Source organism: Dromaius novaehollandiae, chromosome 3, assembly GCF_036370855.1.
Source record: "Dromaius novaehollandiae isolate bDroNov1 chromosome 3, bDroNov1.hap1, whole genome shotgun sequence".
NCBI lineage: Eukaryota > Metazoa > Chordata > Aves > Casuariiformes > Dromaiidae > Dromaius > Dromaius novaehollandiae.
Window position 1 is genome coordinate 102,610,746 of NC_088100.1, and position 12,555 is coordinate 102,623,300.

Genomic DNA, 12,555 nt, shown 5'->3' on the forward strand with positions numbered 1-12,555 from the left:
TTTATTTAATTGAATCAATGCTTGCCACAACAATGTGGTCAACGCTAAATCAGATTACAGGATACAGTAATCTACTGTACCTCACCTCAAATTTCTGGAGCTTTCCCTGCATGGGACTCTCTCTGAAAGGTTTGTCTTTATGAATCAGAAGTGCAGCTGAAATACAGACTTTGTTATTGCCAATACACCCGCAGGAGACTACGTGGAAACAAAGAATTCAGTAGAGCTTTTCGACACCTAATACCAAGACAAGAAAGCAGAGGTGCAGTGACAGGTGTTATGCTGCCCCGCGAAAAGACGGATAGGCTCAGCACCTTAGAGACAGCCCTCGGTACCAGGAGAAAGAAATCCATTTATTCCACAGTCGCTCCTGCAGGAGAAGCCACGAGAACTGCTACTGCAACGACTTAGCTCTGGAGATACTGAGGGAGCAACAAATGATGGCTTACACACGGTGTTCCCACCAACTATGAAACAGTAGCTTTGCAGTTGCCCTTGCATTCCTGGTTCCTGACTCACAGCGCTTGCCAGGTCTTGTCTCAGTCCCGGTTATTAGCCAGACTAACAATAAAAACTTGAGGCCCTACAGAGAAACTGAAGAAAAGTCGTGGCCTGGAAAGTTCAACAATCAGCAAACGATATACTAACTAGGACATTCAGTGGATATCTACTGGGAAGATTTAAGTTCCCTTCCTGAACCATAATCATTAAATGAGGGCTGTGCTGTTACTTAACAGAAATGCAATCGAAAGACTTAGCTATACACAGATATTATATATATGCATGTGTGTACACACGTCTGTACAAGTGTAGTCATACACACTGTTGTTTATATAGTAAAGACAAATCATGAATTAAATTGTTTCACAAAATGGTTAAGAGTGATCGGAAAAATATCACCAGTTATTCACAGCAAATATCTCGTTCGGTTCATTAAAGTGAAGTACTGTAGAAGCAGAACATCACCTTCGAAGCTGTTAAACAGGGTGTTCGCTGGGATTCTGGGCAGCACTGTGAATGAGATTTAAAGCAAGAATGGTGTTTTTAAAAGTATACATGTAATACCAGACAGAAGTAAATGTATCTGAACACAGTAGGGTTGGGGATTGGTTTTTCCTTTTTTAATCCTGTACCAAATACAGGTATACCTTTTAGTATTTAATTCTTTTAATAGTTTAAGCACAAACGTCTAGAAGTTCCCATTTTACCAAATCATAACCCAAATTATTTCTCAGAACTATCTGCTTTGGATTCAAATCTAATTCCAGCGCAGAGTAAAAATGGAGAACATTGTGTCTTTTCAGTAAGTACAGGTTATTCGGCAGGTTGTTAAATGGCTGAAGCACTACGCCAGAACACTGTTAAGAGTGAGTTAGGTTTTTTTTCTGTTTTTTATGGTATGTACAAACATTTGGTTGTAAAAGGGCTGAATTTCATGTTCAGAGATCATTCATTTCTAAGTTGAAAATAATTTCAGTGAAAAGCTTACCCAACACGTCGAGAGAAACAAAAGAAAAAGGAAAAGCTGACAAATAACATAAAAGAACAAGTAACAACTACAGTGGGTACACACACCAACTGGCCTTTAGGCATCTAACTTTAAGGCTCAATTTCTCCATGGAGAAAGACAGACTTGTAACACAGGTGCTTTCAATCACGCACTAGAGAAGAACTACTGCACCTCCTGAAGCTGGGCACTACAGTACATGTCCAAGTTAGCCTGAAGTTCAAGGGAGTGACCAGTCCCCTAGTAGCCAAGGTTTTGCTCCCTTTAAGTAGTTGGTAGCCCAGGGAATCAAAAGACTGAACCTCATCCTAAATAATATACTCTTTTCAAATTCTCTGACAACATATAGAGGTTATTGAGGGATGATACAGTCTCCTACAACTAGTTTTAGTACCTGCCAGTCCATAAAATCTTAATAAAATGGGTCTGACCTCAGTTACGTCTATGCAAGCCTGAATGACATTGGCTGCCGTCACGCTGCCTGGAAGCAGACACCCTGAGGGTGTCACTGGAAGGAGCAGATTCTCTGGAATTTCATGAGTGTGCCAAAATCAGATTTGGCCTTTATCTTCAGGCACATGAAATTTTAAGCATAATTCCAGAGTATATTACAATCTGTGATGGCTCTACAAATGGATTATAAATGGCTTTATAGGCTCTTACAGAAGCCTTGTAATGGCCTTAAAATGGATTCCGTGCTGCATCCACGTGCTGCCATACAGCTTGTGGTTTCCCAGCAGTACAATATTGCACTGAACTTCAGGCTATAACAGAAGTACCTCAGAAAATGGGGACCTGCGTTCCCTTCTTCACAGTACTATGAGTGGTAGTGTGGCTAATTATGGGGCTCGTAGGGTTAATCTTGCCGTGACTCCAAAATTTTGCAATCAGCAACAACAGAATAAGCTTTAATATATCCCTGAGGGCACATAAAAAACACAGCTGAAAAACACAAACTTAGTGTCAGAAACAAGGAGCAAGATAACCTGCAACTGCACATTTAATTCTATGTCTGCACTGCAATACTTGAGCTACCAGACACATGCTTTGGGGGTCGTAACATCTCCTCCCTGATCCACCCAGAATAACTTAATTTCCCTGTTGTCCGACTGCAGGTAGATGGGCGACACTTTCTGAAAGTGCCTGCTGAGTTCAGCAAGACTTTCTGTCTTTCAAAAACTTTAACCCAGAAAAGCTAGTGTTGGAACATACGCTGAGGAGCAATTTGCTTGGATTATAGAACTGGCTCCAAGTCAGTCTCTCAAACCTTGCTGGAATTTTGGGGCATCAATTATAAATCCTTAAATGTTAGTAAATCTGTGGTTTACTTGGGCATAATTTTACTACTCAGTGAATTTACTGACTGAGGAGACTAGAGGGGAAAATCATTTAACAGTTTCTAACTGAAATCATTAGTGTATGGATTTCTTCTGGTAATCATAGCACAACTGTTACAGTTAAGTTTTGTCATCTATGGTGATTAAAACACCAAACAGTGTTACACTGGTCAAAAAGAGCTTCTCCCAGTACTGTATGTCTTTGGTACATAACCTTAAAAGACACCAGTTAGCACTGGAAAAAGCTAATCATGGAACCACAAATACATTTAGGAAATGGCACCTGGGTTTCATAGCAAGTCCCCTCCCCAATGCCTTTTCTTGAGGGGAAAGAAAGTAACTTCAGATATGATCCCAATAGCTGTTTCTCAGGCAAATTTCAATCGTTAGCTAAAAACTTACAGGCTGTGGCACTTCCGTATTGAACCAGGGTGCAAAATCCTTGCAAGTTGATCCTAACCCAGCTGCCTCTGGCACTGGGGACTGTGGTGCTGCACTTAGAATAATTAGCATCTTTCAGAGCAGGGTAGTTACCCCAGGACTGGATATAAACAGATACACTGATTTCAAGACCTGAGCTAGTATCGTTGCACACCACAGCCTCACGCTATGTCACTTCACCAGGGGACCTCACACTTGCTCAGGGACCTCTGACACAACTCGGCATTGCACCATGCAGGTATCAGGCCAGCAGAAATCCTCTCGAAATGGTCATTTCCCTTGTCTCCTCCTTTCTTAACATGAAGTCTTCAAAAACAGTTGTGTTTTTTTGTAAATGAGCTAGGACCATGGAAGAAGAATGGGAGTTAACTACTCCCACTCTGTGGAAAGACCTAGTACCATTAAGAATGAAAACCCAGAAAGTGTTGCATGATGCTTCTGATCTCTAACCTACCTTTAGGCAGTGAGCATATTGGATGAGTGGAGAGAATTTACTGTGAATATACAGCTATATCCAGAAGCCATGATAGCATTTATGCTACCCTACCTAATGAATAATAAATACTAGTTTTAATAAAGTGCTTGAATCTTCCTCCAAAAAAGTAATGAAAATATAAGTTTTGAAAACATCTCCTTCTTTAAGAAGCACATCTTTTTGCTTCCTTGCTACAATAGCATTTGCATACAGTAAGCACTAGTCTTTCTGCCCCTATTACCCATCTGTTTTCTAGCTATATTAGATCAGGAATGATACATTTGGATGTGCAGAAAATGCCACAATCTAAAACCTTTAAAAGTTCTGTGAAAGCCTTTGGCTACAATGAACATTATCAAAACAGAAACTTTCAAAAAATAATTTAACTAGAATTAAAAGTGCAGATTTGTAGCAAAAATAGGACATGAATGCCACAATATATTTTCAGGATGGATCATCAAATCCGTAGAACTGGTTAGCACACTGATGCAGCACAATACATGCTGCAATGGGCTGTGCTCAGGTACAGGGCACATGCAAACCTTTGTCCTCTAGCTATTAGACTTAAAGACAAAGGTAAGAATATTCAAAGACATCTGAGGGAGAATCTGAGTTTTTGAGAGTCAATATCCTTGCCCAGTGAATGAGAACGTGGAAGATCCCATTTACTAACAAACCTGAAATATTGTAACTACTCGTGAGGATATTGTTAAATGCAATGAGTTTAGCAGTATGTTAATTTGTAAATAAAATGTGCATTTCTTCCATCTTTTTAGCCCTCCTTTGACTACCCAAAAATAGCTTTGATATCAAGTAGCATACTTTCGGCTGAAATGACATACACACCTCCCACTGTTCTTTCCATTATTACAGACACATGAAAATATATTGTGACATTTAACATGCTGTACAGGTGACTGAGACAGTGACAGCAGCAGGTGGGGGGGGGGGGGGAAAGCTGAAAACACAAGCACCCTGGCAAGTCCTTATCATATAGGCAAAAACTGAGCTAACTACATAAGGCATGCTCCAAAAACCTAAGAGGTCGCCTGGCGCTCCCTGGGCTGGCTGCTGTCTTCAGAACTCTTATTCCAACATCCTGAGGGAAGAGGGGGAGGAGGGGAATATGCACCAATGGAGAAAAGAAAAGCTTTATAAACTGTACCCTTGCTGTCAAAAAGGCTTCAGAGTCAGCTGCCATCTTGACATGAGGTTGCAATTCCTGTTACCGTACCTTTTTAGACACGGGAAACATGCTTAGTGAACTGGTCCCTCACTGGTTTTCATCAAGAAAGATTAAATTTAATATGTTAGGGGGGGTGTTTGTTTGCTTGTTTGTTTTTAAAAAGAAACACCTCAGCTAGCTCCAAACATGTCTTTTTCTGATTCTGGAGACTGGGGCCTCGATATTTCAAACAACTCCTGTGGTGACTGGGAGCTTCTTCTTGAGGTTAATATCCTAAGTATCTCAGCAAGCTGTTTTTCTATACTGGTCATTTTTGTGTTTAAAGCCTTGATGTCCTCTTTCAGCTCATGTTTCACTTCTAGCATGGTAGCCTGAAGAGTCTGTTCTGGGATGGGGTAAAAGGAGTGCTTGACCTCCGTGAGGACTGGACTGCGGTCCTGCGGGCTTCTCGTCTCCCCAGCGTTATCCAAGCGCAAGTCACTTTTTGTAATGCCACTGTCACAAGAGTCTGTCTTCTTCAGGGTAGCTTCTCCTGAAGCTTTAGTTCTCTCTGGTAAAGTCTCCATGGATTCTGCTTTAGAGACTTTGTTCCAGTCTTCACCTTTCCCACAGGCATCTCTGAATTTGGCCCAGCCTTTTCGCCGTGGGTAATCGCCTGACGCTTTACACCCTACATAGTCCGATGTCGGGGCCTGCAGTTTGGCATGATCAGATGCACCAGAAGTTGAAGCAGACTGGTACGATACCGGGGTTGCTGGGCTCTCCCGCACGGTCACGATGCTGGCTTTGACCACCGAGCGTGCCGAAGAATGCTCGCCTAAAACGTTGCCTTTCTCCACGTCCAGGTCATCTGGATCCCTCCCTCTTTCTGCTGCTAGCCGGGCTTCTTTCTGTTGCCTGAATCTCTGAAACAGCCGGCGGACTGGGTGATCTGGTGGTAAGATCAGAGGTGCTTCGTTCTTCCTTTTCATTCTCTCCTCTTCTTCACGTTTCACATCACTGATTTTCCGGAATACAATCTACAGAGAGGAAACATTTCACACCGTGATTAACCGCACACTCTTTAGGGGGCAAAGGTTGTAGAGAAAGAATTGTCTGAAATAATTTAACTGACAATTGCAGAAGCTACGCACATCTACAGTAACATTATTGCAGCTTTCAGATGTCTTACGTTGTGTGGAATGTGGTTTCTTTCTTTAAGAGCATACATCCTCTGTCTTATAGCACCAAAGAAAAGGGAAAAGGATCTTTCCAGTTCGGAGACGTCATCAAGGCAGTGCCACGATCCCCTGAAGTTGTGTGTTCTGTTTTGTGTTATAAGTGATTTCTTATATTTGTTTTCCTGAGTCTATGGTTTAGCAGCAGTTTTCCACTATTGCAAAGAACCACTCCCATGTCTTAGAGCAGTTTCATCCTAGAGCTCACTAACTACACATCATGCAAAAGACCTGGTATTATTTCAGTGCAGCTTGGCCACTAAGGGGGTTGTACTGCAGAGATTACTCTGCACTTTCCAGGCAGCAGGCAGAGCTTGTAAAGTGCTTTTTGCCCTCCCTTCTCACCCAGGCTCCCTTCCAGAAGCAACTTACAGTTTGGGGATGAGGCAAAGCTCAGGCGAATCCTACAGTTGGGGTACAAGGACAGTGGGAAATGGGCTCTGAGAGACAAGGGGAAGCCTTCCACAAGCTGATTATTACAGCAGCTTGAATAATGTCATATTTTTAATAATATCTGTATTTTTATGGGAAAGGGGACTGTTTTGCATAAATAAAAAATTAATTTTCAGTCTACTCTCCTAATTATATCTTCCTGAGCCTGTAGGCTGAGCGATCTGTTGGAGTAGCCTAAGGGTCTGATAGTGCTGATGAATGCCTCATACTGCCCACACAGCTCCAAAAGGCAGCAAGGGACTTCTTTCCTGAACTTACTGGCAACCTACTCCTTTCAAGAACTCCATGGGTTTTTACATTCGTACTGATATTTTCCAAGTCAGAAGACTGAGGGTACTCTCCAGTGCAGTATTAAAGGAGAACTAGTAAATTTGGGTTGAAAATGGGAGGTCCCCTAAGCTGAGGTTTTCAAAAGGGAGTAGAAAAGATACAGCCCCCAACTTCCACTGAACAATGACACCTAATCTCTTTAGCTGCCTTTGGGAAAGCCCACTCTAAATCCTTATATTCCAGTGCAGAAATAACTTGGCGATTCAAACGATGATTAGAAAATGTGTAAATAAACTCATCCCTCTGTTACAGAGAGATTTAAATTAAAATGATCATAATAAGCACTGCTTCACTAGCACACACAAAATGAGTGTTTCTCCTGACTTCGGTGCTTCTTGACATTTTTGCCATTGTGAAGTGGGTAAAAAAAAAATCTGAACACTGGGTCTTGGGAAGGAAGAAGTTGTCAGAGTTGTCAGTGTTTCCTAGACATAAAAGAATAAAATTAGCAGGAAGGATATTTTGTTTCCAAGCTACAAATAGGAAGCTAAGTATAAGATAAGGATTCAACAAAACAGAGTACTTGGCAGTATTATTTTTCTTCCAGGAAACTCAGCCTGTCGTGGGATCGGTACGAAGTGGACACAGGAGCATAATCCTTAGAAGCAGAAGAACAGCACTCACTGCCTGAGAAGGGATAATCAATACAGTGCTCCGGGCTAACAGCTTCCCACGCACAGCCAGCCAGCCCAGCACGTTAACGGGAGGAAGGGTGTCAGTCCAACGTCCAGCGCAGCTGCGCTGGGCGCTCTGCTAGAGCAGGGATAGGAGGCCGGGTCTCCAGAGGCTCGCTCAAGCAGAAGGCTAAGGCTGCCTTGGTAGCACAAAGTCCCAGCAAACAAAGACAATGATGAGCCAGGGTAATTAGTCTGTGTCCCCGAATACTGCGTCTCCCAGAGCTTGTGTGTTTGGCACTAGCATGGACACCCAAGTACTGTACGGCGCTGTGCCAGCTGCACACGCAGTTAATGGGAATGATGCCACTTCGCATGTGAGCGTGTCTTTGCACAAGAGCAGTTTCAGTCTGACCTGCCGATCTATACTGGCCTCTTCCCTGAACGCACAGAAGGGGCGCGTGACAACGGCTGCCCTCGCAGGTGTCACCAGGGAAGGTGTTTGGGCACTCTAAAAAGCTAGAGGCCAGGCTGCTTCGCAGCATCCTCCTCTAGTCCAAGCCCTGCTCAAAGCCGGCTGCTCAGGGCCTTGCCTGGCAGTCCTGGAGTACCTCTGACTATTTAAGGACTGGCTGCTGTCACATAAATGGTGGCTATTGTCACATAAACGGGCAGGCTATTTGACGGAAGCTGCCCTGCTACTGCATCATGCAGATGAAGAGGCAGCGGGGCAAGTCCCAAGCAATAATACATTAACAGGCTAGCCCTACCTGTACTTGTACTAGCTGCTGCTTCTCACGCAGCAGGTAGCCCAGACTCGTGCCTGAGTACAAGTGAAGCAAATTTACTAGAAAACACAGAAAGGTGAACAGCGAGAGGCACATTAGCAGCAGTGCTCAGGTCCCCAGAGCCCCCACGGCTTTCCATTTCGCTGCGCAGATGAGACCTGTTTATGCTAAACACATCTGGATGTGGAGGAGCTGTGTGGTGGTCAGCCTCAGCACCCTGTGCAAACCCTCTCCTTTACCTGCAGGAGACCAGAGTGTAACAGAGGCATGAACACATGCAGAGGCAGTGATTACTCAAGGCACTGCCTTTATCATGGCTAATCGCTACCACGCTAACGAGATCCCTAACTTCCTTCTTCCATAGGAAGCCTTACACCAGCTACAAGGCAACCGCATCACAGCAGCAAAAAAATGCAGTCCTCAGGTATCCCATCCTGTTCAACTTCTCACATACATATGCGTCTACGTGGCGAGCTGCACTTATGCAGTACAAGCTGAATCTATGCACATTTGCCAGGGGATGCAGCCTCCAAATCCCATATTGGCTCCTTTTAACTAACTCATAAGACACTGGATAAATACCTGTCAGACAGCAATTTGTCCTTAGGAAGACCAGTCAAAGCTGTCGCTAGCCTCCTCTTTGGCAAGATCCTCAATGCCATATTTTCTCAAAACAGCTCCACAGTTGGATATTAAGCAGAAGTTTGATAACCATGCAAACCTCAGCAGTAATTGAAAAGACTTTACTTAATTGCATTCTGGATTTCTGTTGCTGTTTTCTTTTTTAAGATTAAATGCCAGCCCTTACAAATAAAAGTACGAATAACTTGTTTTGGATGGACTATTTTCCTACAATTGTTGAGGGAAAAGTGCTATTAAAGTGGTTAAATAGTTTCAGCAGCATCCCAGGCATTCAGAAAACATTTGTTATGCTGACGTATGTACATCTGCATCCACAAGTGGTAAGAGTACAAGGGAAGAGAAAATGGGTTTCATTTTTTACCAGGAAGAAAAGTCTGGGCCTTCCTCTTGCTTATATGGCAATTTTCATGTGGAATTTGATGGAGCTACAAATATGGATCTTAATCAAAGTTAAAAGCCAAAATATAATGGCAAAGATGCTAAGAAAGTTTTTAGCTCACTTCCTCTTTCAGTAATATGACTTTCATTGATTCCTTTATGATAGGGCCAGAAAAACCAGCTGTGATGTGATGTCCAGTGTAAGACAATTGCCCCGAATGGGATTCCCTGAAGGGAATTTTATTGCAACTAGCTCACATCTTTTAGAAGAACATCCAGACCCATATTTAAAAATTGACAGCAATAAAGAATCCATCATCACATCTTGATGAAAGATTCCTGAAATTTTTTGCTTCAAGACTGAATTTGTCTAGCATCAGTGACAACTTCTGTTCCTTGCTCCCTCAGACACTTAAAAATTCACCTTTAGGAACTGAATCTAGAGTCTTATGTTTAAAAATCTCTGCAAAAGTATTACAGCTAGGCAGTTAGTGAAGGATTTAGATAATAACTTTTTGTTGACAATACACAGGCAAAATCCAAATGTTTAACATTTCCAATTTAACTCAAAGCTTTCCAGCTTGAACTCTTTGAAAATGTCTGAATTATTTCCTACCTTCCAGCATCTTTAACTCCAGCTGGCAGTGCTTGAATTCTCACTTTTGTACAGAGGCAGAATATGAGTAGATTTAGTTGAGTCTGAAGTTCCTTTCAAAAAGTGAAACAACTAATCCTACAAGTAATCTTTCAGTCATTTTCCTTTGCTGGCTCCCTACTACCTCCGCTGCTCTTTTCACCTCATTACTTGCACTGAGCTGATGTTTCTCTAGAAATACCTATTCTAGCTCCAAGTTGTTTTCCTTCAGTAGTAACAAGAGGGGACAGGGTACTCACATTGTTTCATGAAGACATTGCAGAGAACCTACACTAAGTTTTCTCATCTATTCAAGTTATATGTAAGCAGGCCATTACAATACAAGATCACCTTGCAACAAGATAAAAGGTTGATGATACGCTCAACAAACAACAGTGTTATCTCATCTGACCAAAAGATTGATATAGCAATTTAAATGCCTACTTCCTTTACAGAAAGACCATGGTATGGAGTAGAAGAAAGAATATGACAAGGGTGTACAAAATCAAATGTGGCACAAAGAGCAGTGGGTAGGAATTGATTATACAGTGTCTTGTCCAATACGGGGAGTACAGCATCAAACAACACTAGTAAGGGTCACACGCAAGCCAAAGTACAAGGTTCTTCCCCCAGAGGCAGCAGACATGTGAAACATGTTAATGAGGGGTGTTCTGAATGCAAAAAGTCTGGACAGAAGACGAGACAAATACTTGGTAGAGAAAGCCATTGAGGCTTACCAAACAGACAAAAACTGTATCCTGCTCAGGAAATCTCCTGAGCTAAAAATATTTGGAAGCTGCAAAAGTACTTGTGAGAAGTGTCACATACAAAAGTCTTGTTCTTATTGCTTCCTTAGCCATTTCCTTATGGCTGTGGCAGGAGCTAGGATATCGGGCTAGAAGGGCCCTCGGTCTGACCCAGTACGGCTGTTCTGATGTAACGACACAGGCTAAGTCACTCCTAGGGCCTCACCATCCATCGGAGCGCACTGTAACTGAGCCTTCATGAACCCAGAATGCAATCAATTGTAATCTAAAAGATAATACTGGTCTGAAAGCCTGCATTACAAAAATAAAAGTACCACACCTAGAAATTTGGAATAATTTAACTGCCAAAATGTAAAGACTCATCTAGTCCTGCCTTTCAGTGTGTTAGGAGTGTTTCTTCTGTGTTGATATGGTCCAAACTGAAAAGTAGCTAACTGAGTGTTTTGTCTTCAAATAAAAAATGATTGTCCTGGTAGAAGAGAGGTGAGCTGCAGCCTTCATTCCAGAAACCCTGCTGCGGAGGTGAAAAACATCTTTATTCTTAGTTTTTGCAGTGGAACATGCCTTGAGTCTACCACTCCATATGTGATGATGGATTTCCCCCCCACCCCCAGGACACCTTTTTACATCTATGTATATTGAATTTACCAGCTGTTTTATTACCAAGTCACTTTATAGCCACTTAATTCTTTGCTGTTGGCCTTCCTCTTTAGTACTCTAAATAATATAGCACTGCCTGCAAACTCTGTTGCCTCCTGTTCATCCCCTTTTCAGATCATTTATGAATATATTGACTACCTGTATATATACATCAAAGGAGATCCTTACAGAACACCCAGGTTGCCCTCCTGCCAGTGAGAAAACTGACCATATTTTGTTTTTTGTCTGTTAACCTGTTATTTATCCATGAGAACACGATAGTTTCATGGTTTTCTAACACAGTATGTTAGAAACAACCCTTACAAAAGTGAAATAGAAATGAGGAAGTTTGTAAAGGAGGATTAGACAACATGCATTTCCATCCTACTCTGTCATTTAGGCTATGTTGCTGTGTTTTACATACATAAAAAAACAAAGAGTCAGAATTGCTAGACTAAGCTATTCTGGTTTAACTCCCCTTTCATCAATTCAATTATCTAATATAATAGAGACCAAAAATCTGTCCTTCCAAAGTCCTTGAAAAATACGAAATTTGAACTGCTAATCTCTTCCACTGGACAGAGTAATCACAGATATACTTGGAGTAATCCCTTACAGTTCTCCCACTTGATAGAAAATAGTGAATCAGCAGCATACTTTATGGTTTTGGGGTGAAATGTTCAATATTATGGCTACAGTCCTGTAAAGACATAATATGCTCTTCATTTTCTACATGAGCACAGAACTAGACAAACTATGCATACCTGTGTGCTTTTGAAAGACTGTGTCCCGTGCGATTCAACAACGAGAACTAATATCTTTCAGTCAGTTCCTGAAAACTTAGTGATCCTCAGTCCAGTCTAGTCAAGGTACTCATTTACTATGTTTTCCCACAATAAATAATTACACAGACCAAATCTGGAGCTGCTGCCTTATTCACTACTGAGGAAACATTCCCAGTGAAGCTGACAGAAATGACAGTGGAAAAAGATTCAGAAGAAAATATAATTAAGGCTCACAAATCTGCACCTTTAACATCTGAGCAGATTATTCATCTGCTTCAGATAAAGAAGATTTACTCTGTCCCCTTCACTGGCATATAGGAGGAGCAGCATTAAAAAAGCCTTTAACGTGTTGCACAAGGTAG

At 42.0% G+C, this 12,555-nt stretch overlaps 1 protein-coding gene across 1 annotated transcript in view; it reads right to left on the minus strand.

The window, feature by feature from the left end:
• Positions 1–948: 948 nt before the first annotated feature.
• Positions 949–12,555, minus strand: part of KCNH1 (potassium voltage-gated channel subfamily H member 1) — a 190,421-nt gene continuing 178,814 nt past the window's right edge. Inside the window, exons 11-12 of the mRNA XM_064509627.1 lie at positions 4,926–5,965; positions 949–1,011 (exon numbers count right to left, since the gene is read on the minus strand). Of these exons, the coding sequence (XP_064365697.1) occupies positions 5,117–5,965 (849 nt within the window). The 3' untranslated portion in view covers positions 949–1,011; positions 4,926–5,116. The remainder of the gene's footprint in view (positions 1,012–4,925; positions 5,966–12,555) is intronic.